The 27,554-nt window shown below is 46.2% G+C and overlaps 1 protein-coding gene across 2 annotated transcripts in view; it reads left to right on the plus strand.

The window, feature by feature from the left end:
- Positions 1-27,554, plus strand: part of LOC139580507 (titin-like) — a 128,734-nt gene that overhangs the window by 10,114 nt on the left and 91,066 nt on the right. For both annotated transcript variants that reach the window (XM_071409267.1, XM_071409268.1), the window contains exons 2-3: positions 4,071-4,646; positions 17,637-18,326. In XM_071409267.1, the coding sequence (XP_071265368.1) occupies positions 4,071-4,646; positions 17,637-18,326 (1,266 nt within the window). The remainder of the gene's footprint in view (positions 1-4,070; positions 4,647-17,636; positions 18,327-27,554) is intronic.

Below are 27,554 nucleotides of genomic sequence, written 5' to 3' on the forward strand. Positions count from 1 at the left end.
TGTACCCATTGACTGTAATGTTTTCCACCTCCTGTACCCATTGACTGTAATGTTAATGTTTTCCACCTCCTGTACCCATTGACTGTAATGTTAATATGTTTCACCTACTGTACCCATTGACTGTAATGTTAATGTTTTCCACCTCCTGTACCCATTGACTATAATGTTAATGTTTTCACCTACTGTACCCATTGACTGTAATGTTAATGTTTCCACCTCCTGTACCCATTGACTGTAATGTTAATGTTTCCACCTCCTGTACCCATTGACTGTAATGTTCATGTTTTCATATTTACTTCCTAATGACCACTACAGAGGACAATTTTGCTCTTACAATAAAATATAAATAACACCAACAAATAAATAATAATAATCTTGGGATTCATTTCTTTTCACCCTAAAAACGTATGTTATGTAAAAAAATATATATAAATCCCAAATTTAATAAATTCCCCATACACACATTGCGGACAGCGGATATCATTTAAAAAAAAATACGTTTTAGAGTTAATTTAGTGCAATTCTACACGTTTTGACATGTGTAGGGGTGTAGAGGAAAATGCTGCAGTTTTAAAACACGTTTGCTGAAACTCTACTCATTTTGCCATGGGGCGGAGTGGAAAAGGAGCTGTTTTACAGCTACACTGCCTTCAGAAACTATTCATACCCCTTTGACTTATTCCACATTTTGTTGTTACAGCCTGAATTGAAAATGGGTTAAATATATATTTTATATCTGTCACCCATCTACACACAATACCTCATAATGCCAAATTGGAAACATGTTTTTAGAAATGTTTGTGAATGTATTGAAAATTAAATACAGAAATATCTCATTTACATAACTATTCACAACCCTGAATAAATACATGTTAGAATCACCTTTGGCAGTGATTACAGCTGTGAGTCTTTCTGGGTAAATCTCTAAGAGATGTGAGTCTTTCTGGGTAAGTCTCTAAGAGCTGTGAGTCTTTCTGGGCAAATCTCTAAGAGCTGTGAGTCTTTCTGGGTAAGTCTCTAAGAGCTGTGAGTCTTTCTGGGTAAGTCTCTAAGAGCTGTGAGTCTTTCTGGGTAAGTCTCTAAGAGCTGTGAGTCTTTCTGGGTAAGTCTCTAAGAGCTGTGAGTCTTTCTGGGTAAGTCTCTAAGAGCTGTGAGTCTTTCTGGGTAAGTCTCTAAGAGCTGTGAGTCTTTCTGGGTAAGTCTCTAAGAGCTGTGAGTCTTTCTGGGTAAGTCTCTAAGAGCTGTGAGTCTTTCTGGGTAGATTTCTAAGAGCCGTGAGTCTTTCTGGGTAAGTCTCTAACAGCGATTACAGCCGTGAGTCTTTCTGGGAAGTCTCTAAGAGCTGTGAGTCTTTCTGGGTAAGTCTCTAACAGCGATTACAGCCGTGAGTCTTTCTGGGTACGTCTCTAAGAGCTGTGAGTCTCTGGGTAAATCTCTAAGAGCTGTGCGTCTTTCTGGGTAAGTCTCTAAGAGCTGTGAGTCTTTCTGGGTAAGTCTCTAACAGCGATTACAGCCGTGAGTCTTTCTGGGTACGTCTCTAAGAGCTGTGAGTCTCTGGGTAAATCTCTAAGAGCTGTGCGTCTTTCTGGGTAAGTCTCTAAGAGCTGTGAGTCTTTCTGGGTAAGTCTCTAAGAGATGTGAGTCTTTCTGGGTCAGTCTCTAAGAGCTGTGAGGCTTTCTGGGTAAATCTCTAAGAGCTGTGAGTCTTTCTGGGTCAGGCTCTAAGAGCTGTGAGTCTTTCAGGGTAAATCTCTAAGAGATGTGAGTCTTTCTGGGTAAGTCTAAGAGCTGTGAGTCTTTCTGGGTAAATCTCTAAGAGCTGTGAGTCTTTCTGGGTAACTCTCTAAGAGCTGTGAGTCTTTCTGGGTAAGTCTCTAAGAGCTGTGAGTCTTTCTGGGTAAATCTCTAAGAGCTGTGAGTCTTTCTGGGTAACTCTCTAAGAGCTGTGAGTCTTTCTGGGTAAGTCTCTAAGAGCTTTAAACACATGGATTGTACAATATTTGCACATTAATATAAAAAAAAATATTCAAGCTCTGTCAAGATGGTGGTTGATCATTGCTAGACAGCCATTTTCAAGTCTTGCCATAGATTTTTCAAGCTGGTTTAAGTCAAAGGTGTAACTTGGCCACTCAAGAACATTCACTGTCTTCTTGGTAATCAACTCCAGTGTAGATTTGGCCTTGTGTTTTAGGTTATTGTCCTGCTGAAAGGTGAATTAATCTCCCAGTGTCTGTTAGAAAGCAGACTGAACTAGGTTTTCCGCTAGGATTTTACCTGTGCTCAGCTCTGTTCTGTTTCTTTTTTATCCTAAAACACTCCCTAGTCCTTGCCTGTGACAAGCATACTCATAACATGATGCAGCCACAACCATGCTTGAAATATGAAGAGTGGTACTCAGTGATGTGTTGTGTTGAATTTGCTCCAAACATAATGCTTTGTATTCAGGACATAAAGTAAATTTCTTTGGCACAATGTTTCCTTCTTTTCACCTTGTCATTTAGGTTAGTATTGTGGAGTAACTCGATTCTTGATCTATCCTCAGTTTTCTATTATCACAACCATTCAACTCTGTAACTGTTTTAAAGTCCCCATTGACCTCATGTGGAAATTCCTGAGCGGTTTCCTTCCTCTACGGCAACTGAGTTAGGAAGGACGCCTGTATCTTTGTAGCGACTGGGTGAATTGAGTGCACTACATACGGAATAGGTTGCAATTTGTGATTCAGCACCTGTGGTTGAATTATAATGGAGGTCAATGGAGAGAACTGTAGTACTATTATATCCAATGGGTTGACATCACTAGTGACATCAGTAGTGACATCTCCCCTGTCCTCTGGGACTAGAATAGGGCTATTCTCACAGGGGAGAACACAGCTGTTGTTGTTTCACTGTTGAAACAACAACAACCACACACACACACACACATACACACACACACACACACACACACAAACACACACACACACACACACACACACACACACACACACACACACACACACACACACACACACACACACACACACACACACTACCGTTCACAATTTTGGGGAACTGGCAGCTTCATTTAATAGTACCCGTAAAACACCAGTCTCAACGTCAACAGTGAAGAGCCGACTCCGGGATGCTGGCCTTCTAGGCAGAGTTGCAAAGAAAAAGCCATATCTCAGACTGGCCAATAAAAATTAAATATTTAGATGGGCAAAAGAACACAGACACTGGACAGAGGAACTCTGCCTAGAAGGACAGCATCCCGGAGTCTCCTCTTCACTGTTGACGTTGAGACTAGTGTTTTGCGGCTACTATTTAATGAAGCTGCCAGTTGAGGACTTGTGAGGCTTCTGTTTCTCAAACTAGACACTCTAATGTACTTGTCCTCTTGCTCAGTTGTGCACCGGGTTCTCCCACTCCTCTTTCTATTCTGGTTAGAGCCAGTTTGCGCTGTTCTGTGAAGGGAGTAGTACACAGCGTTGTACGAGATCTTCAGTTTCTTGGCAATTTCTCGCATGGAATAGCCTTCATTTCTCAGAACAAGAATAGACTGATGCGTTTCAGAAGAAATTTCTTTGTTTCTGGCCATTTTGAGTCTGTAACCGAACCCACAAATGCTGATGCTCCAGATAATCAACTAGTCTAATGAAGGCCAGTTTTATTTCTTCTTTAATCAGGACACAGTTTTCAGCTGTGCTAACATAATTGCAAAAGGGTTTTCTAATGATCAATTAGCATTTTAAAATGATAAACTTGGATTAGCTAACACAACGTGCCATTGGAACACAGGAGTGATGGTTGCTGATAATGGGCCTCTGTACGCCTATGTAGATATTCCATGAGAAATCTGCCGTTTCCCGCTACAATAGTCATTTACAACATTAACAATGTCTACACTGTATTTCTGATAAATTTGATGTTATTTTAATGGACAAAATTTTTTTCTTTTTCTTTCAAAAACAAGGACAATTCTAAGTCACCCCAAACTTTTGAACGGTAGTGTATATGTACTCTATATATTTTCCGTATATAACAACAATATTACCTCTCTCTCATTTTAAATCCTCTGCTACTTTTCAGACCCTTCCAGACTCTGGAGCCTTTGGAGTCTCCTGAAGCAGAGTTTCATACCCTCTCTGAAGAGACAGCCACCCCTCTGGGCCAGAGAGAAGACACACTAGCGAAGGAAGAGGAGCTACCAGGACAGGACCTACCAGGACAGGACCTACCAGAGCAGGACCTACCAGAGCAGGACCTACCAGGACAGGAGAAGACCATTCCTCCACCAGGACAGGAGCTACCAGGACAAGAGAAGACCATTCCTCTACCAGGACAGGAGCTACCAGGACAAGAGAAGACCATTCCTCCACCAGGACAAGAGAAGACCATTCCTCTACCAGGACAGGAGAAGACCATTCCTCTACCAGGACAAGAGAAGATCATTCCTCTACCAGGACAAGAGAAGACCATTCCTCTACCAGGACAAGAGAAGACCATTCCTCTACCAGGACAAGAGAAGACCATTCCTCTACCAGGACAAGAGAAGACCATTCCTCTACCAGGACAAGAGAAGACCATTCCTCTACCAGGACAAGAGAAGACCATTCCTCCACCAGGACAAGAGAAGACCATTCCTCTACCAGGACAGGAGAGTGGGTGAGTTCACAGACCCATGACTAACATCATAGCTCTTCAGATATATCTTTCTTCCCTTTCCTTTTCAGGTTGATGAAACCTGGTCTTTGTTGTCTAATGGGCAGCAGCTACAGTAATTAGGTGTGCAACAGAGACACTGTCTGTCTGTCTGTCTGTCTGTCTGTCTGTCTGTCTGTCTGTCTGTCTGTCTGTCTGTCTGTCTGTCTGTCTGTCTGTCTGTCTGTCTGTCTGTCTCATTGAGAAACAACGTTTGTATCTGTATTTATTATGGATCCCCATTAGCTGCTGCCTCAGGCCCCTACTCCACCACCAACACATATCTACAGTCGTGGCCAAAAGTTTTGAGAATGACATAAATATACATTTTCCACAAAGTTTGCTGCTTCAGTGTCGTTAGATATTTTTGTCAGATGTTACTATGGAATACTGAAGTATAATTACAAGCATTTCATAAGTGTCAAAGGCTTTTATTGACAATTACATGAAGTTGATGCAAAGAGTCAATATTTGCAGTGTTGACCCTTCTTTTTCAAGACCTCTGCAATCTGCCCTGGAATGCTGTCAATTAACTTCTGGGCCACATCCTGACTGATGGCAGCCCATTCTTGCATAATCAATGCTTGGAGTTTGTCAGAATATGTGGGTTTTTGTTTGTCCACCCTCCTCTTGAGGATTGACCACAAGTTCTCAATGGGATTAAGGTCTGAGGAGTTTCCTGGCCATGGACCCAAAATATCGATGTTTTGTTCCCCGAGCCACTTAGTTATCACTTTTGCCTTATGGCAAGGTGCTCCATCATGCTGGAAAAGACATTGTTCGTCACCAAACTGTTCCTTGATGGTTGGGAGAAGTTGCTCTCGGAGGATGTGTTGGTACCATTCTTTATTCATGGCTGTGTTCTTAGGCAAAATTGTGAGTGAGCCCACTCCCTTAGCTGAGAAGCAACCCCACACACGAATGGTCTCAGGATGCTTTACTGTTGGCATGACACAGAACTGATGGTAGCGCTCACCTTGTCTTCTCCGGACAAGCTTTTTCCGGATGCCCCAAACAATCAGAAAGGGGATTCATCCGAGAAAATTACTTTACACCAGTCCTCAGCAGTCCAATCCCTGTAACTTTTGCAGAATATCAGTCTGTCCCTGATGTTTTTCCTGGAGAGAAGTGGCTTCTTTGCTGCCCTTCTTGACAGCAGGCCATCCTCCAAAAGTCTTCGCCTCACTGTGCGTGCAGATACACTCACACCTGCCTGCTGCCATTCCTGAGCAAGCTCTGTACTGGTGGTGCCCCGATCCCACAGCTGAATCAACTTTAGGAGACGGTCCTGGCGCTTGCTGGACTTGGACAAAAAGTGTCTCTGATTTTCCATAAGAAGCTTATTTTGTACTCTTTTTGTGCCTTCTCATTTTTTACATCCAGGTGGTATTGTATTGTAATGACTTCTGAACAGAGGGAGGGGGCTTCAAAGGCATCTGCATTTGGGTGGGGTAGGGTGTGACACTCTCCTGCCATTGTTGGGCTCAATGGCTTTGACACCTCTCACTTCACACCTCAGTGCTAATTGCAGTTAGTGGGTTGCAGTCGGATCTGTTCTGTCCTAGCAAGCTTGGTAGCCTTAAAACTTCTTGCCACTAGGGGGGTGCTATTTCGACATAGCACAAATGTGTATCCAATGTAAACGGTCTCCTACTCAATTCTTGCTCGTACAATATGCATATTATTCTTACTATTGGATAGAAAACACTCTCTAGTTTCTAAAACCGTTGGAATTATGTCTGTAAGTGAAACAGAACTCGACTTAGAGCACTTTTCCTATGTCTGTGTGAGAATGGGAAATTTTATCATCTGCTTTGAGACCTGTCTTTAACTTTGCCTGTCTTCTATTGGTTGAGATGCACTGCATACGCCTTCCCCTGGCTGTTAGCGAATAGGGAGAGTTGAAATGACGTGGCTACGTATTTCCCAAAGTTTTTAAATTGATTGGAACCGAGGTGTCCGACCTTTTGGGACTTCGCGCTGACGCAAAGAGGGTCTTGGCATGTCTTTTTAGAACGTCTGGTTTTAGCTCCTAGAAGTATCCGGCTCTGTTTTTATTCGCTATAGGCTTTAAAGACATCATAATCTTGTTATTTTGAACTGAATTATACCAGTTTAGGTCAGTATATTGCGATTTTCAGGTATTTATTTCCATGGCGCTGTAGAAACGTGGGTGTCTCTCTCTCGAATGCCATTCTGTACTGCTAATTGCAACGTCGAGGGAAACATTCTCCAACCCAGCAACGATTATTTTGGCCAACGGACACCTTTCACAAGATTCTGATGGGAGTTCAGCTAATAGTAGGTACTATTTATGCTGATAAAACGTTGTTCTGTTGAAAAAGAAAAATGTATTAGACGCCATTATTTTCCATGTAGCGTTGCGCTATCGCACCCTGTATTGTACCCAGTATTGCGCAGTAAGGTTAATTTTAAAAATGTAATTCAGCGATTGCATTAAGAACTAATTTCTCTTTCAATTGCTGTCCAACCTGTATTTTTTTTGTCAAGTTTATGAATAGTTTTCGATAAGATTAGGTGCCTTTCCAAAATGGCGCCGGACAGATTGCTTGATTTTTTGCCCACTAAACACGTTGTGTAACCACGAATTGTGCGGCTAAATATGCAAATTTTCGAACAAACTATATGCATTGTGTAATATGATGTTACAGGACTGTCATCTGAAGAATTCTGAGAAGGTTAGTGAAAAAATTAATAGCGTTTGGTGGTTTATAACGTTATTGCTATTTTTGGCATGAATCAATGCTACTGTGTGACTGACTTGTAGCAAGCTAAGATAACGCTATATTGTGTTTTCGCTGTAAAACACTTAGAAAATCTGACATATTGGCTATATTCACATGATCTGTGTCTTTCATCTGCTGTACGCTGTGTATTTTTAAGAAATGTTTTATGATGAGTAATTAGCTAATACACGATGGTCTCTGTAGTTATTCTAGTCATTTTAGTGATAGTTGTAATGGGGGCTGCAATTGTAAACTATGATTTATACCTGAAATATGCACATTTTTCTAACAAAACCTATGCTATACAATAAATATGTTATCAGACTGTCATCTGATGAGAATTGTTTCTTGGTTAGTGGCTATTTATATCTTTATTTGGTCGAATTTGTGATAGCTACTGATGCAGTAAAAAAAATGGTGGAGTAAAAAAAGTGGTGTCTTTTGCTAATGTGGTTAGCTAATAGATTTACATATTGTGTCTTCCCTGTAAAACATTTAAAAAATCAGAGATGATGGCTTGAATCACAAGATCTGTATCTTTCATTTGGTGTCTTGGACTTGTGATTTCATGAACATTTTATGATATCCCTGTAACTTTAGGCTAGGCTATGCTAGTCAGCTTTTGTGATGGGGGGATCCCGGATCCGGGTTTGTGACTCGTGAAAGGTTTTAACTTGGCATTCAGTCCTTATGAAGTAAAATAGATTATTGTCATTTATTTTTCTTCTTGGCTTTAGAAGTAGCTTCAGACTAAACATGACTCCCTCAGTTCCAGGTTGGATGATGTTTTCAGGTTTCTGTTGTGCCTCTTTTGCTGGTGGTGGGTTTGCCAGAGCATTTGTTGTATAGTCGTTGGGAATAAGACTCTTTGGTTGTAGGAATCCTTCCAGGTCATTTAGTCCAAAATCAAGTTGTGGGTTTGAAATTTTGATTTGGAGTGAAGGTTATGTTGTGGAGGGTAGTATCCTGTATATGTCCTCGTGGGGAAAAAATCCAAGTTCATCCAACTCTAAATCTATATTGTTGTTAAAACATGCTGAAAAATGCAGAAGCTCATCTGCTCATGATCTCTCTCTCTGTCTCTGTCTCAGTCTCAGTCTCAGTCTCAGTCTCAGTCTCTGTCTCTGTCTCTGTCTCTGTCTCTGTCTCTGTCTCTGTCTCTGTGTGGTGTAAATAATAATCTCGTTAGTGGAAACCAAGACTGTTCTCAGAGAGGAAGAGAGAGGAGGGGAGGGAGAGAGAGGAGGAGAGGACCGGGGGGGGTGAGGGGAGGGAGAGGAGGAGAGGACAGGGGTGAGGGGAGAAAGAGAGGAGAGGATAGGGGAGTGAGGGGAGGGAGAGAGGAGGAGCGGACGGGGGTGAGGGGAGGAAGAGAGAAGAGGAGAGGACAGGGGAGGGAGAGGAGGAGAGGACGGGGGTGAGGGGAGGGAGAGGAATAGAGGACAGGGGGCGAGGGGAGGGAGAGAGAAGAGGATAGGATAGGGGGGTGATGGGAGGGAGAGAGAAGAGGAGAGGATAGGGGGGCGAGGGGAGGAGAGGAGGCGAGGACAGGGGCTGAGGGGAGGGAGAGGAGGAGAGGATAGGGGGGTGAGGGGAGGAGAGGAGGAGAGGATAGGGGGGCGAGGGGAGGGAGAGGAGAGGACAGGGGGGTGAGGGGAGGAGAGGAGGAGAGGATAGGGGGGCGAGGGGAGGGAGAGGAGAGGACAGGGGGGTGAGGGGAGGAGAGGAGGAGAGGATAGGGGGGCGAGGGGAGGGAGAGGAGGGGAGGACGGGGCGAGGGGAGGGAGAGGAGGAGAGGACAGGGGGGTGAGGGGAGGGAGAGGAGGAGGGGATAGGGGGGTGAGGGGAGGAGAGGAGGAGAGGATAGGGGGGCGAGGGGAGGGAGAGGAGAGGACAGGGGGGTGAGGGGAGGAGAGGAGGAGAGGATAGGGGGGCGAGGGAGAGGAGGAGAGGACGGGCGAGGGGAGGGAGAGGAGGAGAGGACAGGGGGGTGAGGGGAGGGAGAGGAGGAGAGGACGGGGCGAGGGGAGGGAGAGGAGGAGAGGACAGGGGGGTGAGGGGAGGGAGAGGAGGAGAGGATAGGGGAGTGAGGGGAGGGAGAGGAGGAGAGGACGGGGCGAGGGGAGGGAGAGGAGGAGAGGACAGGGGGGTGAGGGGAGGGAGAGGAGGAGAGGATAGGGGAGTGAGGGGAGGGAGAGAGGAGGAGCGGACGGGGGTGAGGGGAGGAAGAGAGAAGAGGAGAGGACAGGGGAGGGAGAGGAGGAGAGGACGGGGGTGAGGGGAGGGAGAGTAATAGAGGACAGGGGGCGAGGGGAGGGAGAGAGAAGAGGATAGGATAGGGGGGTGATGGGAGGGAGAGAGAAGAGGAGAGGATAGGGGGGCGAGGGGAGGAGAGGAGGCGAGGACAGGGGCTGAGGGGAGGGAGAGGAGGAGAGGATAGGGGGGTGAGGGGAGGAGAGGAGGAGAGGATAGGGGGGCGAGGGGAGGGAGAGGAGAGGACAGGGGGGTGAGGGGAGGAGAGGAGGAGAGGATAGGGGGGCGAGGGGAGGGAGAGGAGAGGACAGGGGGGTGAGGGGAGGAGAGGAGGAGAGGATAGGGGGGCGAGGGGAGGGGAGAGGAGGGGAGGACGGGGCGAGGGGAGGGGAGAGGAGGAGAGGACAGGGGGGTGAGGGGAGGGGAGAGGAGGAGGGGATAGGGGGGTGAGGGGAGGAGAGGAGGAGAGGATAGGGGGGCGAGGGGAGGGAGAGGAGAGGACAGGGGGGTGAGGGGAGGAGAGGAGGAGAGGATAGGGGGGCGAGGGGAGGGAGAGGAGGAGAGGACGGGCGAGGGGAGGGAGAGGAGGAGAGGACAGGGGGGTGAGGGGAGGGAGAGGAGGAGAGGACAGGGGGGTGAGGGGAGGGAGAGGAGGAGAGGACAGGGGGGTGAGGGGAGGGAGAGGAGGAGAGGACAGGGGGGTGAGGGGAGGGAGAGGAGGAGAGGACAGGGGGGCGAGGGGAGGAGAGGAGGAGAGGACAGGGGGGTGAGGGGAGGGAGAGGAGGAGAGGACGGGGCGAGGGGAGGAGAGGAGGAGAGGACAGGGGGGTGAGGGGAGGAGAGGAGGCGAGGACAGGGGGGTGAGGGGAGGGGAGAGGAGGAGAGGACGGGGCGAGGGGAGGGAGAGGAGGAGAGGACAGGGGGGTGAGGGGAGGGAGAGGAGGAGAGGACAGGGGGGTGAGGGGAGGGAGAGGAGGAGAGGACAAGTTGGGTGAGGGGAGGGAGAGGAGGAGAGGACGGGGTGAGGGGAGGGAGAGGAGGAGAGGACGGGGTGAGGGGAGGGAGAGGAGGAGAGGACGGGGTGAGGGGAGGGAGAGGAGGAGAGGACAGGGGGGCGAGGGGAGGAGAGGAGGAGAGGACGGGGTGAGGGGAGGGAGAGGAGGAGAGGACGGGGTGAGGGGAGGGAGAGGAGGAGAGGACGGGGTGAGGGGAGGGAGAGGAGGAGAGGACAGGGCGAGGGGAGGGAGAGGAGGAGAGGATAGGGGTGAGGGGAGGGAGAGGAGGAGAGGACGGGGTGAGGGGAGGGAGAGGAGGAGAGGACGGGGTGAGGGGAGGGAGAGGAGGAGAGGACGGGGCGAGGGGAGGGAGAGGAGGAGAGGACGGGGTGAGGGGAGGGAGAGGAGGAGAGGACGGGGTGAGGGGAGGGAGAGGAGGAGAGGACGGGGTGAGGGGAGGGAGACTAAATAACACAAACATATAGATATGATATGTCACCTACTAGATGGACCCTAACCCTAACCCTACTAGATGTAGATTATTACTTTATATGTACAGTTGAAGTCGGAAGTTTACATACACTTAGGTTGGAGTCATTAAAACTCAAATTTTATCCACTCCACACATTTATTGTTAACAAACTATAGTTTTGGCAAGTCGGTTAGGACATCTACTTTGTGCAGGACACAAATAATTTTTCCAACAATTGTTTACAGACAGAATATTTCACTTATAATTCACTGTATCACAATTCCAGTGGGTCAGAAGTTCACGTACACTAAGTTGACTGTGCCTTTAAACAGCTTGGAAAATTCCAGAGAATTATGTCATGGCTTTAGAAGCTTCTGATAGGCTAATTGACATCATTTGAGTCAATTGGAGGTGTACTTGTGGATGTATTTCAAGGCCTGCTTTCAAACTCAGTGCCTCTTTGCTTGACATCATGGGAAAACAAAAGAAATCAGCCAAGACTTCAGAAAATAAATTGTAGACCTTCACAAATCTGGTTCATCCTTGGGAGCAATTTCCAAACTCCTGAAGGTACCATGTTCATCTGTACAAACAATAGTACGCAGGTATAAACACCATGGGACCACACAGCTGTCATACCGCTCAGGAAGGAGACGCGTTCTGTCTCCTAGAGATGAACGTACTTTGGTGCGAAAAGTGCAAATCAATCCCAGAACAACAGCAAAGGACCTTGTGAAGATGCTGGAGGAAACAGGTACAAAAGTATCTATATCCACAGTAAAACGAGTCCTATATCGACATAACCTGAAAGGCTGCTCAGCAAGGAAGAAGCCACTGCTCCAAAACCGCCATAAAAAAGACAGACTACGGTTTGCAACTTCACATGGGGACAAATATCGTACTTTTTGGAGAAACGTCCTCTGGTCTGATGAAACAAAAATATAACTATTTGGTCATGATGACCATCGTTATGTTTGGAGGAAAAAGGGGGAGGCTTGCAAGCCGAAGAACACCATCCCAACCGTGAAGCACAGGGGTGCAGCATCATGTTGTGGGGGTGCTTTGCTGCAGGAGGGACTGGTGCATTTCACAAAATAGATGGCGTCATGAGGATTTTAAAATTGTGGATATATTGAAGCAGCATCTCAAGACTCAGGAAGTTAAAGCTTGGTCACAAATGGGTCTTCCAAATGGACAATGACCCCAAGCATACTTCCAAAGTTGTGGCAAAATGTCTTAAGGACAACAAAGTCAAGGTATTGGAGTGGCCATCACAAAGCCCTGACCTCAATCCTATAGAAAATGTGTGGGCAGAACTGAAAAAGTGTGTGCGAGCAAGGAGGCCTACAAACCTGACTCAGTTACACCAGCTCTGTCAGGAGGAATGGGTCAAAATTCACCCAACTTATTGTGGGAAGCTTGTGGAAGGCTACCCGAAACGTTTGACCCAAGTTAAACAATTTAAAGGCAATGCTAGCAAATACTAATTGAGTATGTAAACTTCTGACCCACTGGGAATGTAATGAAAGAAATAAAAGCTGAAATAAATCATTCTCTCTACTATTATTCTGACATTTCACATTCTTAAAATAAAGTGGTGATCCTAACTGACCTAAAACAGGGAATTTTTACTAGGATTAATGTCAGGAATTGTGAAAAACTGAGTTTAAATGTATTTGGCTAATGTGAATGTAAACTTCCGACTTCAACTGTAGCTACTGAGAGTATTTTGTGTGTTCGTGTGTGAGAGAAAGAGAAAGCGAGAGAGAGAGAGAGATTATGTGTTGAGTGTGTATGTGTGTGTGTGTGTACTTAGTGTGTGTGTTGTGTGTGTGTACGTTTAGTATAGTGTATTATAACCCCTGTCCTGGCTCTGTGAGTGGCTGGAGCTGTGAACTGCGTGTGTGTGTGTGTGTGTGTGTGAGTGTGTGCGTGTGCGCGTGCGCGTGCGTGCGTGCGTGCGTGTGTGTGTGTATCTGCTCATACAGACACTCTGAAGTCATTGGCTCACACGGGGTTCAGAAGAAACATGTGTTTGAGAAAGACAGAGAGAAGAGCAGTGTACTATATCTGGTCGTTGGAGTGTAGGAGCACCTTTTCAATCTACAGCTCTGTGACTTCTTCTACAGTAGACTGGTTATTGGGTAACTTGAGGTGAGTTTCTACACGTTGTGTTGCTGTTAGAAGTTATCTCTCTTGTCTGTCTGTCTCTCTCTCTCTCTCTCTCTCCCTCTCTCTCTCTCTCTCTCTCTCTCTCTCTCTCTCTCTCTCTCTCTCTCTCTCTCTCTCTCTCTCTCTCTCTCTCTCTCTGTTTCTCTCTCTCTGTCTCTCTCTCTGTCTCTCTCTGTTTCTCTCTCTCTGTCTCTCTCTCCCTCTCTGTTTCTCTCTGTTTCTCTCTGTCTCTCTCTCTCTCTCTCTCTCTCTGTTTCTCTCTCTGTTTCTCTCTATGTTTCTCTCTCTCTCTCTCTCTCTCTGTTTCTCTCTCTGTCTCTCTCGCTCTCTCTCTCTGTTTCTCTCTCTGTTTCTCTCTCTCTGTCTCTCTCTCTGTCTCTCTCTGTTTCTCTCTCTCTGTCTCTCTCTCCCTCTCTGTCTCTCTCTCTGTCTCTCTCTCTGTCTGTCTCTCTCTCTGTCTCTCTCTGTTTCTCTCTCTGTTTCTCTCTCTGTCTCTCTATCTGTTTCTCTCTCTGTTTCTCTCTCTCTCTTGCTCTCTGTCTCTCTCTGTTTCTCTCTCTCTGTCTCTGTTTTTCTCTCTCTGTTTCTCTCTCTCTGTCTCTCTCTGTTTCTCTCTCTGTTTCTCTCTCTCTGTCTCTGTTTTTCTCTCTCTGTTTCTCTCTCTCTGTCTCTCTCTCTCTCTCTCTCTGTTTCTCTCTCTCTGTCTCTCTCTCTCTGTTTCTCTCTCTGTCTCTCTCTCTCTCTTTCTCTCTCTCTCTCTCTCTCTCTCTCTCTCTCTCTCTCTCTCTCTCTCTCTCTCTCTCTCTCTGTCTCTGTCTCTGTCTCTGTCTCTCTCTCTCTCTGTCTCTCTCTGTTTCTCTCTCTTTTTCTCTCTCTGTCTCTCTCTCTGTCTCTCTCTCTGTTTCTCTCTCTCTCTTGCTCTCTGTCTCTCTCTGTTTCTCTCTCTCTGTCTCTGTTTTTCTCTCTCTGTTTCTCTCTCTCTCTCTTTACAGTGTTGTAACAATGTGCAAGTAGTTGAAGTATAAAAGGGAAAATAAATAAACATAAAAATGGGTTGTATTTACAATGGTGTTTGTTATTCACTGGTTGACCTTTTCTTGTGGCAACATGTCACAAATCTTGCTGCTGTGATGGAACACTGTGGTATTTCACCCAGTAGATATGGGAGTTTATCAATGTTTGGGTTTGTTAATGAATTCTTTGTGGATCTGTGTAATCTGAGGGAAATGTGTGTCTAATATGTAGGCGACTCTCCTCGACGTTATCTTTACAAATAATCCTGATAGGTATCAGTCTGGTGTTTTCTGTAGTGATCTTAGTGATCACTGTTTTACAACCTGTGTTCGTAATAGCTGCTCAGTGAAACGACCTGTCCTGATTTGTCATAGACGCTTGCTAAAAACTTTAATGAGCAAGCCATCCTTCATTAACTGCTCTGTAAAATGGTATAGAATCAGCTTGATCCCCTCTGTCGAAAAGGCCTGGACCTTCTTTTTTGATATTTTCAGTGGTATTGTTAACAAACACGCCCCCATAAAGAAAATGAGAATTAAAAACAGGTTCCACCGTGATCTGGCAGAGTTACTCCACCTCAAGAATTGCATTTGGCAAAAGGCTCAGCACCCACATACTCAGGCTGACTGGCTCTCTTTCAGGCAAATGAGAAATAAGTTTACTCAGGCTATCCGGAAGGCCAAAGTTAGTTACTTTAAGGAGCAGTTCTCTCTCTGTGGGTCGAACCCCAAGAAGTTCTGGAAAACGGTTAAAGACCTGGAGAATAAACCCTCCTCCTCACAGCTGCCCCTTAATGTTGATGATGTGGTTGTTACTGACAAGAAGCACATGGCTGAGCTCTTTAGTCACCACTTCATTAAGTCAGGATTCCTATCTGACTCAGCCATGCCTCCTTGCCCGTCCAACATTTCCTCATCTCCCACCCCTTCTAATCCGACTAGCCCCAATGCTTCTTCCTGCCCTGCTACAAAGTTTCTCCCTGCGGGCGGTCACTGAGTCCGAGGTGCTAACGGAGCTCCTTAAACTAGACCCCAAAAAACCAACTGGGTCAGATGGTTTAGACCTTTTCTTCTTTAAGGTTGCTGCCCATATCATCGCCAAGCCTATCTCCAACCTGTTTAACCTGTCTCTCCTTTCTGGGGAGGTTCCCATTGCTTGGAAGGCAGCCACAGTGTGTCCTTTATTTAAAGGGGAGATCAAGTTGATCCTAACTGTTATAGGCCTATTTATATTTTGCCCTGGTTATCAAAAGTGTTGGACAAACTTGTCAATAATCAACTGACTGGCATTCTTGATGTCTATAGTATTCTCTCTGATATGAAATCTGGTTTCTGCTCAGGTTATGGATGTGTCACTGCAACCTTAAAGGTCCTCAATGATGGCACCATTGCCCTTGATTCTAAGTAATGTTGTGCTGCTATTTTTATTGACTTGGCCAAAGCGTTTGATACGGTAGTTCATCACATTCTTGTGGGCCGGCTAAGGAGAATTGGTTTCTCTGAGGGGTCTTTGGCCTGGTTTGCTAACTACCTCTCTCAAAGAGTGCAGTGTATAAAATCAGAACATCTGCTGCATCTGTCTCAGCCACTGCCTCTTACCAAGGGTGTACCCCAAGGCTCGATCCTAGGCCCCACGCTCTTCTCAATTTACATCAACAACATAGCTCAGGCATAGCTCAGGCATTTGGAAGTTCACTCATGCTGCCAAACTTACCCTAGTAAAACTGACTATCCTACCGATCCTTGACTTCGGCGATGTCATCTACAAAATAGCTTCCAATACTCTACTCAGCAAATTGGATGCAGTCTATCACAGTGCCATCCGTTTTGTTTCCAAAGCACCTTAAACCACTCACCACTGCGACCTGTACGCGCTTATCGGCTGGCCATCGCTACATATTTGTCGCCAGACCCACTGGCTCCAGGTCATCTATAAGTCTATGCTAGGTAAAGCTCCGCCTTATCTCATCTCACTGGTCACGATAACAACACCCACCCGTAGCACACATTCCAGCAGGTATATCTCACTGGTCATCCCCAAAGCCAACACCTCCTTTGGCCACCTTTCCTTCCAGTTCTCTGCTGCCAGTGAGTGTAACGAATTGCAAAAATCGCTGAAGCTGGAGACTTACATTTCCCTCACTAACTTTAAACATCAGCTATCTGAGCAGCTAACCGATCGCTGCAGCTGTACATAGTCCATCTGTAAATAGCCCACCCAATCTACCTACCTCATCCCCATATTGTTTTTATTTACTTTTCTGCTCTTTTGCACACCAGTATCACTACTTACACACCATCATCTGCTCATCTATCACTCCAGTGTAATCTGCTAAATTGTAATTACTTTGCTACTATGGCCTATTTATTGCCATACCTCCTCACGCCATTTTCACACACTTCACAGACTTTATTTTTAATTCTATTGTGTTATTGACTGTACGTTTGTTTATTCCATATGTAACTCTGTGTTGTTGTTTCTGTCGCACTGCTTTGCTTTATCTTGGCCAGGTCGCAGTTGTAAATGAGAACTTGTTCTCAACTGGCCGACCTGGTTAAATAAAGGTGAAATATAATGTATGTCAATGTGGCTCTATATGGAGCCCTACAGATTGGTACAACATTTGGGAGGCGCAGGGCGATGCAGCTCAATTTGCTCAATTTGGCCTCTGCATGCCTCCGGAGGCATCACACCTTCAATAGGAAACCTCTGACCTCATTTTTGGTTCAAACATAAATTGGCTTCTACTGGAAAGAAATTGGAGTGGGTGAGAGAGCCTTTGGGAAACTAGCTCCTCGCTCCAGTCAAATTGGGGCACGCTCCGCTCCTCTCTCCGCTCCTCTCTCCACTCCTCTCTCCGCTCCTCTCTCCTCTCCTCTCTCCTCTCCTCTCTCCTCTCCTCTCTCCGCTCCTCTCTCCGCTCCTCTCTCCGCTCCTCTCTCCTCTCCTCTCTCCTCTCTCCTCTCCTCTCCTCTCTCCGCTCCTCTCTCCGCTCCTCTCTCCGCTCCTCTCTTCAGCTTCGCTCTGCTCACATACTGAGAGATCAGAATCAGATAAAAGTTGGTTTTTAAAATGGGATCTTTTATCAGTGTTCAAGTTGTGGTTGGATAGGGTTTCCTCTATGTTTGTGCGTCTATATGGTTGTTGAATACAGTTGTTGTGTATAGTTGTTGTGGTATAGTTGTTGTGGTATAGTTGTTGTGGTATATTACCAAACTATAATATACCAAACAACCAACAATGATATGTATATGTTTGTGTGTATGTTTGTTAACTCTGTCTTATCTCCGTCCCTTTCCAGGTCCTCCCTGACTAAGGAGAGGAGTGAGCCTCCCCTTGTCACCTCCTCTTCCCCACTCCCTCCTCCTGCCTCCTACCCACCCCCTCCTCCTGCCTCCTCCCCATCCCCTCCTCCTGCCTCTTTCCCATCCCCTCCTCCTGCCTCTTTCCCACCTCCTCCGACGTTTCCTAGAGAAATCTTCCAGTTCTGTCCTGCCCTCCCTACCTACCTTCAGGAAGACTTCTCTCCTCCTCCTCCCACTCCTCCAGAGAGGCTAGGCCCTGAGCCTGCTGAGCCCCAGACACCCCCACCTGCATCCCCCCAGGCCCCACTAGCAGCCCCAGCCGACCCCCAAGAACCACCCCTACCACCATCCCCAGAACCAGCCTTACCCGCCCAGGCCCCACCAGCCCCGGCCTACCCACCTCCACCTGCATCCCTCCAGGCCCCACTAGCAGACCTACCACCAGCCCCAGAACCAGCCTTACCCGCCCAGGCCCCACCAGCCCCGGCCTACCCAGCACCAGCCCCGGCCTACCCAGCACCAGCCCCGGCCTACCCAGCACCACTCCTTGAGAGTCAGGAGGACACCACCACTTCCACAGCTGTATTCTCTGACCTCCTGGCAGAAGCCCCGGCCTCCGTACCTCGACCTCCAGTCCCTGGGAAGGACTCCATCTCCACCCCTGTACCCTGTGAATCCACACCCAGGTATGGACACCTATAGTCTCTGTAGTGTACCAGTGTAGATACTGTATATACGTATATACATACATACATACACTGAGTGGACAAAATATTATGAATACCTGCTCTTTCCATGACAGACTGACCAGGTGAATCCAGGTGAAAGCTATGATCCCTTATTGATGTCACTTGTTAAATCCACTTTAATCAGTGTAGATGAAGGTGGAGGAGACATGTTAAATGAGGATTTTTAAGCCTTGAGACATTTGAGACATGGATTGTATGTGTGCCGTTCAGAGGGTGAATGGGAAAGACAACATATTTAAGTGCCTTTGAACGGGGTATGTTAGTAGGTACCAGACGCACTGGTTTGTGTCAAGAACTGCAACGCTGCTGGGTATTTACCACACAACAGTTTCCCGAGTATGTCTAGAATGGTCCGCCACCCAAAGAATATCCAGCCAACTTGACACAACTTTGGCAAGCGTTGGAGTCAACATGGAACGCTTTCGACACCTTGTAGAGTCCATGCCCCATATTAGGAAGGTGTTCCTAATGTTTGGTACACTCAGTCCAGTAGAGAGCCGTATTCGCTAACTCATGACGTTTGCTTTGGATGTCATTGTTTTGGTCCCAGTCTGTGAACATTATAAGTGAGTCAGTAGAGCTGTCGTACTCAGTCTATTTGGACTAGGAAGAATCGTTGTGACGAAGCAGTAGTATTGGGCAGAGTACTGGGCACAATATCAAATCACATAGTATTTGTCACATGTGCGGGATAACAACAGGTGTAGGTCTTACCATGAAATACTGACTGGCAAGCCCTTATAGTGGGCCGTGTCTTCACCTGCAGATGACAATGAAACAATATGAATAGGCTTGTTGACTGTGATTGTTAGGAGGACCAATAGGTTTGATGACTGTGATTGTTAGGAGGACCAATAGGCTTGTTGACTGTGATTGTTAGGAGGACCAATAGGCTTGTTGACTGTGATTGTTAGGAGGACCAATAGGTTTGATGACTGTGATTGTTAGGAGGACCAATAGGCTTGTTGACTGTGATTGTTAGGAGGACCAATAGGCTTGATGACTGTGATTGTTAGGAGGACCAATAGGCTTGTTGACTGTGATTGTTAGGAGGACCAATAGGTTTGTTGACTGTGATTGTTAGGAGGACCAATAGGCTTGTTGACTGTGATTGTTAGGAGGACCAATAGGCTTGATGACTGTGATTGTTAGGAGGACCAATAGGCTTGTTGACTGTGATTGTTAGGAGGACCAATAGGCTTGTTGACTGTGATTGTTAGGAGGACCAATAGGCTTGATGACTATGATTGTTAGGAGGACCAATAGGCTTGTTGACTGTGATTGTTAGGAGGACCAATAGGTTTGTTGACTGTGATTGTTAGGAGGACCAATAGGCTTGATGACTGTGATTGTTAGGAGGACCAATAGGCTTGTTGACTGTGATTGTTAGGAGGACCAATAGGCTTGTTGACTGTGATTGTTAGGAGGACCAATAGGCTTGATGACTGTGATTGTTAGGAGGACCAATAGGCTTGTTGACTGTGATTGTTAGGAGGACCAATAGGCTTGTTGACTGTGATAGTTAGGAGGACCAATAGGCTTGATGACTGTGATTGTTAGGAGGACCAATAGGCTTGTTGACTGTGATTGTTAGGAGGACCAATAGGCTTGATGACTGTGATTGTTAGGAGGACCAATAGGCTTGTTGACTGTGATTGTTAGGAGGACCAATAGGCTTGTTGACTGTGATAGTTAGGAGGACCAGCTTGTGTTGACTTGCGTCCTCAGCCAGCTCCACTGTATTGGCTTAGTAAAACCTATATCTATCTGCCTGCTGTCTGGCACTAGTCCCTTTAACCGACTAGACGGCAACAGGAGTTACTTCTTGCCAGGAGTGGGTTGTGATTCCACTTTCCCAAACTGTCCAGGTCTGATTGGGTGATTCTCTGGCTTCTGTTTGTTTGGCTCGAGGCCCCATAGGACTGGTGCACCCCGAGGCCAATGGGTGGTGGGAAACGTGAACACTAAGGAGTGCTTCTCTGAAGCTTCTCTGTAGCAGTCAGCTAACTCAGCATCCTGCCTGATGCCTGTTGTTTCTGTTGTGGAATGACTCATACAGTATAAACCTGCTCAGTATTATGTAGCTGTGTTTCTGTTGTGGAATGACTCGTACAGTATAAACCTGCTCAGTATTATGTATCTGTAGCTGTCTACCTACTCAGTATTATGTATCTGTAGCTGTCGACCACACAGTATTATGTATCTGTAGCTGTCTACCTACTCAGTATTATGTATCTGTAGCTGTCTACCTACTCAGTATTATGTATCTGTAGCTGTCTACCTACTCAGGCTTGTTTTGCTGCATCTCTGTGGGTTACAAATCGAATGTCATTGTTTATCGAAGAAGATGGAAGATATGCTAACTGCATCTGTGAAGGCTCACTGGAGAGTATGTCAAAAATATATCAAATCAAATCAAATCAAATCAAATTTATTAGTCACATACACATGGTTAGCAGATGTTAATGCGAGTGTAGCGAAATGCTTGTGCTTCTAGTTCCGACAATGCAGTAATAACCAACAAGTAATCTAACCTAACAATTCCACAACTACTACCTTACACACACACACAAGTGTAAAGGGATAAAGAATATGTACAAAGATATATGAATGAGTGGTGGTACAGAACGGCATGGCAGATGCAGTAGATGGTATAGAGTACGGTATATACATATGAGATGAGTACTGTAGGGTATGTAAACATAAAGTGGCATAGTTTAAAGTGGCTAGTGGTACATGTATTACATAAAGATGGCAAGATGCAGTAGATGATATAGAGTACAGTATATACATATGAGATGGGTAATGTAGGGTATGTAAACATTATATTAAGTGGCATTGTTTAAAGTGGCTAGTGGTACATTTTTACATAATTTCCATCAATTCCCATTTTTAAAGTGGCTGGAGTTGAGTCAGTATGTTGGCAGCGGCCGCTAAATGTTAGTGGTGGCTGTTTAACAGTCTGATGGCCTTGAGATAGAAGCTGTTTTTCAGTCTCTCGGTCCCTGCTTTGATGCACCTGTACTGACCTCGCCTTCTGGATGATAGCGGGGTGAACAGGCAGTGGCTTGGGTGGTTGTTGTCCTTGATGATCTTTATGGCCTTCCTGTGACATCGGGTGGTGTGTCCTGGAGGGCAGGTAGTTTGCCCCTGGTGATGCGTTCTGCAGACCTCACTACCCTCTGGAGAGCCTTACGGTTGTGGGCGGAGCAGTTGCCGTACCAGGCGGTGATACAGCCCGACAGGATGCTCTCGATTGTGCATCTGTAGAAGTTTGTGAGTGCTTTATGTGACAAGCCGAATTTCTTCAGCCTCCTGAGGTTGAAGAGGCGCTGCTGCGCCTTCTTCACAACGCTGTCTGTGTGGGTGGACCAATTCAGTTTGTCTGTGATGTGTACACCGAGGAACTTAAAACTTTCCACCTTCTCCACTACTGACCCGTCGATGTGGATAGGGGGGTGCTCCCTCTGCTGTTTCCTGAAGTCCACAATCATCTCCTTTGTTTTGTTGACGTTGAGTGTGAGGTTATTTTCCTGACACCACACTCCGAGGGCCCTCACCTCCTCCCTGTAGGCCGTCTCGTCGTTGTTGGTAATCAAGCCTACCACTGTAGTGTCATCCGCAAACTTGATGATTGAGTTGGAGGCGTGCATGGCCACGCAGTCGTGGGTGAACAGGGAGTACAGGAGAGGGCTCAGAACGCACCCTTGTGGGGCCCCAGTGTTGAGGATCAGCGGGGTGGAGATGTTGTTACCTACCCTCACCACCTGGGGGCGGCCCGTCAGGAAGTCCAGGACCCAGTTGCACAGGGCGGGGTCGAGACCCAGGGTCTCGAGCTTGATGACGAGTTTGGAGGGTACTATGGTGTTAAATGCTGAGCTGTAATCGATGAACAGCATTCTCACATGGGTATTCCTCTTGTCCAGATGGGTTAGGGCAGTGTGCAGTGTGGTTGCGATTGCGTCGTCTGTGGACCTATTGGGTCGGTAAGCAAATTGGAGTGGGTCTAGGGTGTCCGGTAGGGTGGAGGTGATATGGTCCTTGACTAGTCTCTCAAAGCACTTCATGATGACGGAAGTGAGTGCTACGGGGCGGTAGTCGTTTAGCTCAGTTACCTTAGCTTTCTTGGGAACAGGAACAATGGTGGCCCTCTTGAAGCATGTGGGAACAGCAGACTGGGATAAGGATTGATTGAATATGTCCGTAAACACACCAGCCAGCTGGTCTGCGCATGCTCTGAGGACGCGGCTGGGAATGCCGTCTGGGCCTGCAGCCTTGCGAGGGTTAACACGTTTAAATGTTTTACTCACCTCGGCTGCAGTGAAGGAGAGCCCGCAGGTTTTGGTAGGGGGCCGTGTCAGTGGCACTGTATTGTCCTCAAAGCGGGCAAAAAAGTTGTTTAGCCTGTCTGGGAGCAAGACATCCTGGTCCGCGACGGGGCTGGTTTTCTTTTTGTAATCCGTGATTGACTGTAGACCCTGCCACATACCTCTTGTGTGTGAGCTGTTGAATTGCGACTCGATTTTGTCTCTGTACTGGGACTTAGCCTGTTTGATTGCCTTGCGGAGAGAATAGCTACACTGTTTGTATTCGGTCATGCTTCCGGTCACCTTGCCCTGGTTAAAAGCAGTGGTTCGCGCTTTCAGTTTCACGCGAATGCTGCCGTCAATCCACGGTTTCTGGTTTGGGAATGTTTTAATCGTTGCTGTGGGTACAACATCGTCAATGCACTTCCTAATGAACTCGCTCACCGAATCAGCATATTCGTCAATATTGTTGTTGGACGCGATGCGGAACATATTCCAATCCGCGTGATCGAAGCAGTCTTGAAGCGTGGATTCAGATTGGTCGGACCAGCGTTGAACAGACCTGAGCGCGGGAGCTTGTTGTTTGAGTTTCTGTTTGTAGGCTGGAATCAACAAAATGGAGTCGTGGTCAGCTTTTCCGAAAGGGGGGCGGGGGAGGGCCTTATATGCGTCGCGGAAATTAGTATAACAATGATCTAGGGTTTTCCCAGCCCTGGTAGCACAATCGATATGCTGATAGAATTTAGGGAGTTTTGTTTTTAGATTAGCCTTGTTAAAATCCCCAGCTACGATGAATGCAGCCTCAGGGTGTGTGGTTTCCAGTTTACAAAGAGTCAGATAAAGTTCGTTCAGGGCCATCGATGTGTCTGCTTGGGGGGGAATATATACGGCTGTGATTATGATTGAAGAGAATTCCCTTGGTAGATAATGCGGTCGACATTTGATTGTGAGGAGTTCTAGATCAGGTGAACAGAATGACTTGAGTTCCTGTGTGTTGTTATGATGATCACACCACTTCTCGTTAATCATAAGGCATACCCCCCCGCCCCTCTTCTTACCGGAAAGATGTTTGTTTCTGTCGGCGCGATGCATGAAGAAACCAGCTGGCTGCACCGACTCCGTTAGCGTCCCTTGAGTTAGCCATGTTTCCGTGAAGCAGAGCACGTTGCAATCCCTGATGTCTCTCTGGAATGCTACCCGTGCTCGGATTTCATCAACCTTATTGTCAAGAGACTGGACATTGGCGAGTAGTATGCTAGGGAGTGGAGCGCGATGTGCCCGTCTCCGAAGCCTGACCACGAGACCGCCTCGTTTGCCCCTTTTTCGGCGTCGCACAGGGTCGCCGGCTGGGATCAGATCCATTGTATTGGGTGGAAGGCAAAACACTGGATCCGTTTCGGGAAAGTCATATTCCTGGTAGGAACGATGATGAGTTGACGTTAATCGTATATTCAGTAGTTCCTCCCGACTGTATGTAATGAAACCTAAGATTACCTGGGGTACCGATGTAAGAAATAACACATAAAAAAACAAAATACTGCATATTTTCCAAGGAACGCGAAGCGAGGCGGCCATCTCTTTTCGGCGCCGGAAGTACCAGATACCAGCTTCTACAACAACAAGTACCAAATACCAGCTTCTACAACAACATGGACCAGGTACCAGCTTCTCCAACAACAAGTACCAAATACCAGCTTCTACAACAACATGGACCAGGTATCAGCTTCTCCAACAACAAGTACCAAATACCAGCTTCTCCAACAACAAGTACCAAATACCAGCTTCTACAACAACAAGTACCAGTCCCATTCCAAATACCAGCTTCTCCAACAACATGTACCAGTCCCATTCCAAATACCAGCTTCTCCAACAACATGGACCAGATACCAGCTTCTCCAACAACATGTACCAGTCCCATTCCAAATATCAGCTTCTCCAACAACATGGACCAGATACCAGCTTCTCCAACAACAAGTACCAGTCCCATTCCAAATACCAGCTTCTCCAACAACATGTACCAGTCCCATTCCAAATACCAGCTTCTCCAACAACAAGTACCAGTCCCATTCCAAATACCAGGTTCTCCAACAACAAGTACCAGTCCCATTCCAACCACTTGAATAGAACAATGCCGGCTTGAGTTCCACGGAGTCCAGAGTACTGCTTGGATGACAGTTGTACTCACGGTACACTGACTCATTGTCCCATCTTAGGACACGAGGACATGTCATTCAAGAGCTTTGTTCTCTTGTGATTCAATCTAAGTAACACTTTACTGCACCAGAAAGCTCTGGCCTAGTGCACTTCAAGTTATTGATGTCTGGAAAACATTGAGAGAATGTTTGGCATTGAACACTCGAGTCCTATTTGGAATATGAATAAGCTGTTGTCATTAAGTTGATTTGTGTGTGTGTGTGTGTGTGTGTGTGTGTGTGTGTGTGTATGTGTGTGTGTGTGTGTGTGTGTGTGTGTGTGTGTGTGTGTGTGTGTGTGTGTGTGTGTGTGTGTGTGTGTGTGTGTGTGTGTGTGTGTGTGTGTGTGTGTGTGTGTGTGTGTGTGTGTGTGTGTGTGTGTGTGTGTTGATTTGACAGGCAGGCCGAATGACTCAGCCTGTAGTAACGTTATTCCGTCATCAACCAGCAGAGGGCGTGTATGAACCAAATGATGCCATATCAACACAGTATTCCTCTCTATGAACCAAATGATGCCATATCAACACAGTATTCCTCTCTATGAACCAAATGATGCCATATCAACACAGTATTCCTCTCTATGAACCAAATGATGCCATATCAACACAGTATTCCTCTCTATGAACCAAATGATGCCATATCAACACGGTATTCCTCTCTGTGAACCAAATGATGCCATATCAACACGGTATTCCTCTCTGTGAACCAAATGATGCCATATCAACACAGTATTCCTCTCTGCGGTCAGGTGATGCAGACAGAGTGCTTCGTTGGCTCCAGCGGTGTATTTCATCTGCGCACGTGCCAACAACTTTAGCTCAGTTCATTTCAATTCAAGGGGCTTTATTGACATGGGAAACATATGTTTACATTGCCAAAGCAAGTGAGGTAGATAATATACAAAAGTGAAATAAACAATAAAAATTAACAGTGAACATTACACTCACAGAAGTTCCAAAAGAATAAAGACATTTCAAATGTCATATTATGTCTATATACAGTGTTGTAACAATGTACAAATGGTTAAAGTACAAAAGGGAAAATAAATAAGCATAAATATGGGTTGTATTTACAATGGTGTTTGTTCTTCACTGGTTGACCTTTTCTTGTGGCAACAGGTCACAAATATTGCTGGCGTGATGTCACACTGTGGTATTTCACCCAGTAGATATGGGAGGTTATCAAAATCTGGTTTGTTTTTGAATTCTTTGTGGGTCTGTGTAATCTGAGGGAAATATGTGTCTCTAATATGGTCATACATTTGGCAGGAGGTTAGGAAGTGCAGATCAGTTTCCACCTCATGTTGTGGGCAGTGTGCACATAGCCTGTCTTCTTTTGAGAGCCAGGTCTGCCTACGGTGGCCTCTCAATAGCAAGGCTATGCTCACTGAGTCTGTATATAGTCAAAGCTTTCCTTAAGTTTGGGTCAGTCACAGTGGTCAGGTATTCTGCCGCCGTGTACTCTCTGTTTAGGGCCAAATAGCATTCTAGTTTGCTCAGTTTTTTTGTTAATTCTTTCCAATGTATCAAGTAAATTATATTTTTGTTTTCTCATGACTTGGTTGGGTCTAATTGTGCTGCTGTCCTGGGGCTCTGTGGGGTGTGTTTGTGAACAGAGCCCCAGGACCAGCTTGCTTAGGGGACTCTTCTCCAGGTTCATCTCTGTAGGTGATGGCTTTGTTATGGAAGGTTTGGGAATCGCTTCCTTTTAGGTGGTTGTAGAATTTAACGGCTCTTTTCTGGATTTTGATAATTAGCGGGTATCGGCCTAATTCTGCTCTGCATGCGTTATTTGGTCTAGTGGAAAGCTTCCCCAGAAGAGGCTGTTATAGCAGCAAAGGGTGGGACCAACTCCATATTAATGCCCATGATTTTGGAATGAGACGTTCGACGAGCAGGTGTCCACATAATTTTGGTCATGTAGTGTATATACAGTACGTTACAGCCTTATTCTAAAATGTATTAAATAAAAAATGTTCCTAACCAATCTACACACAATACCCCATAATGACAAAACATAAAACAGGTTTTTAGAAATTCGTGCAAATGTATAATAAAAAATAAAAAACAGAAATATGTTATTTACATAAGTATTCAGACCCTTTGCTATGAGACTCGAAATTGAGCTCAGGTGCATCCTGTTTCCATTGATCATCCTTGAGATGTTTCTACAACGTGATTGGAGTCCACCTGTGATAAATTCAATTGAATGGACATGATTTGGAAAGGCACACACCTGTCTATATAAGGTCCCACAGTTGACAGTGCATATCAGAGCAAAAACCAAGCCATGAGGTCGAAGGAAATTGTCCATAGAGCTCTGAGACAGGATTGTGTCGAGGAACAGATCTGGGGAAGGGTACCAAAAAATGTCTGCAGCATTTAAGGTCCCCAAGAACACAGTGGCCTCCATCAAACTCAAATGGAAGAAGTTTGGAACCACCGAGATTCTTCCTAGAGGTGGCATCCCAGCCAAACTGAGCAAACGGGGGAGAAGGGTCACTCTGAAGGGTCACTCTCCGTTGGTCACTCTGACAGAGCTCCAGAGTTCCTATGTGGAGATGGGAGAACCTTCCAGAAGGACAACCATCTCTGCAGCACTCCACCAATCAGGCCTTTATGGTAGAGTGGCCAGATGGAAGCCACTCCTCAGTAAAAGGCACATAA

The sequence above is a fragment of the Salvelinus alpinus genome, chromosome 7 (assembly GCF_045679555.1).
Source record: "Salvelinus alpinus chromosome 7, SLU_Salpinus.1, whole genome shotgun sequence".
Classification (NCBI taxonomy): domain Eukaryota; kingdom Metazoa; phylum Chordata; class Actinopteri; order Salmoniformes; family Salmonidae; genus Salvelinus; species Salvelinus alpinus.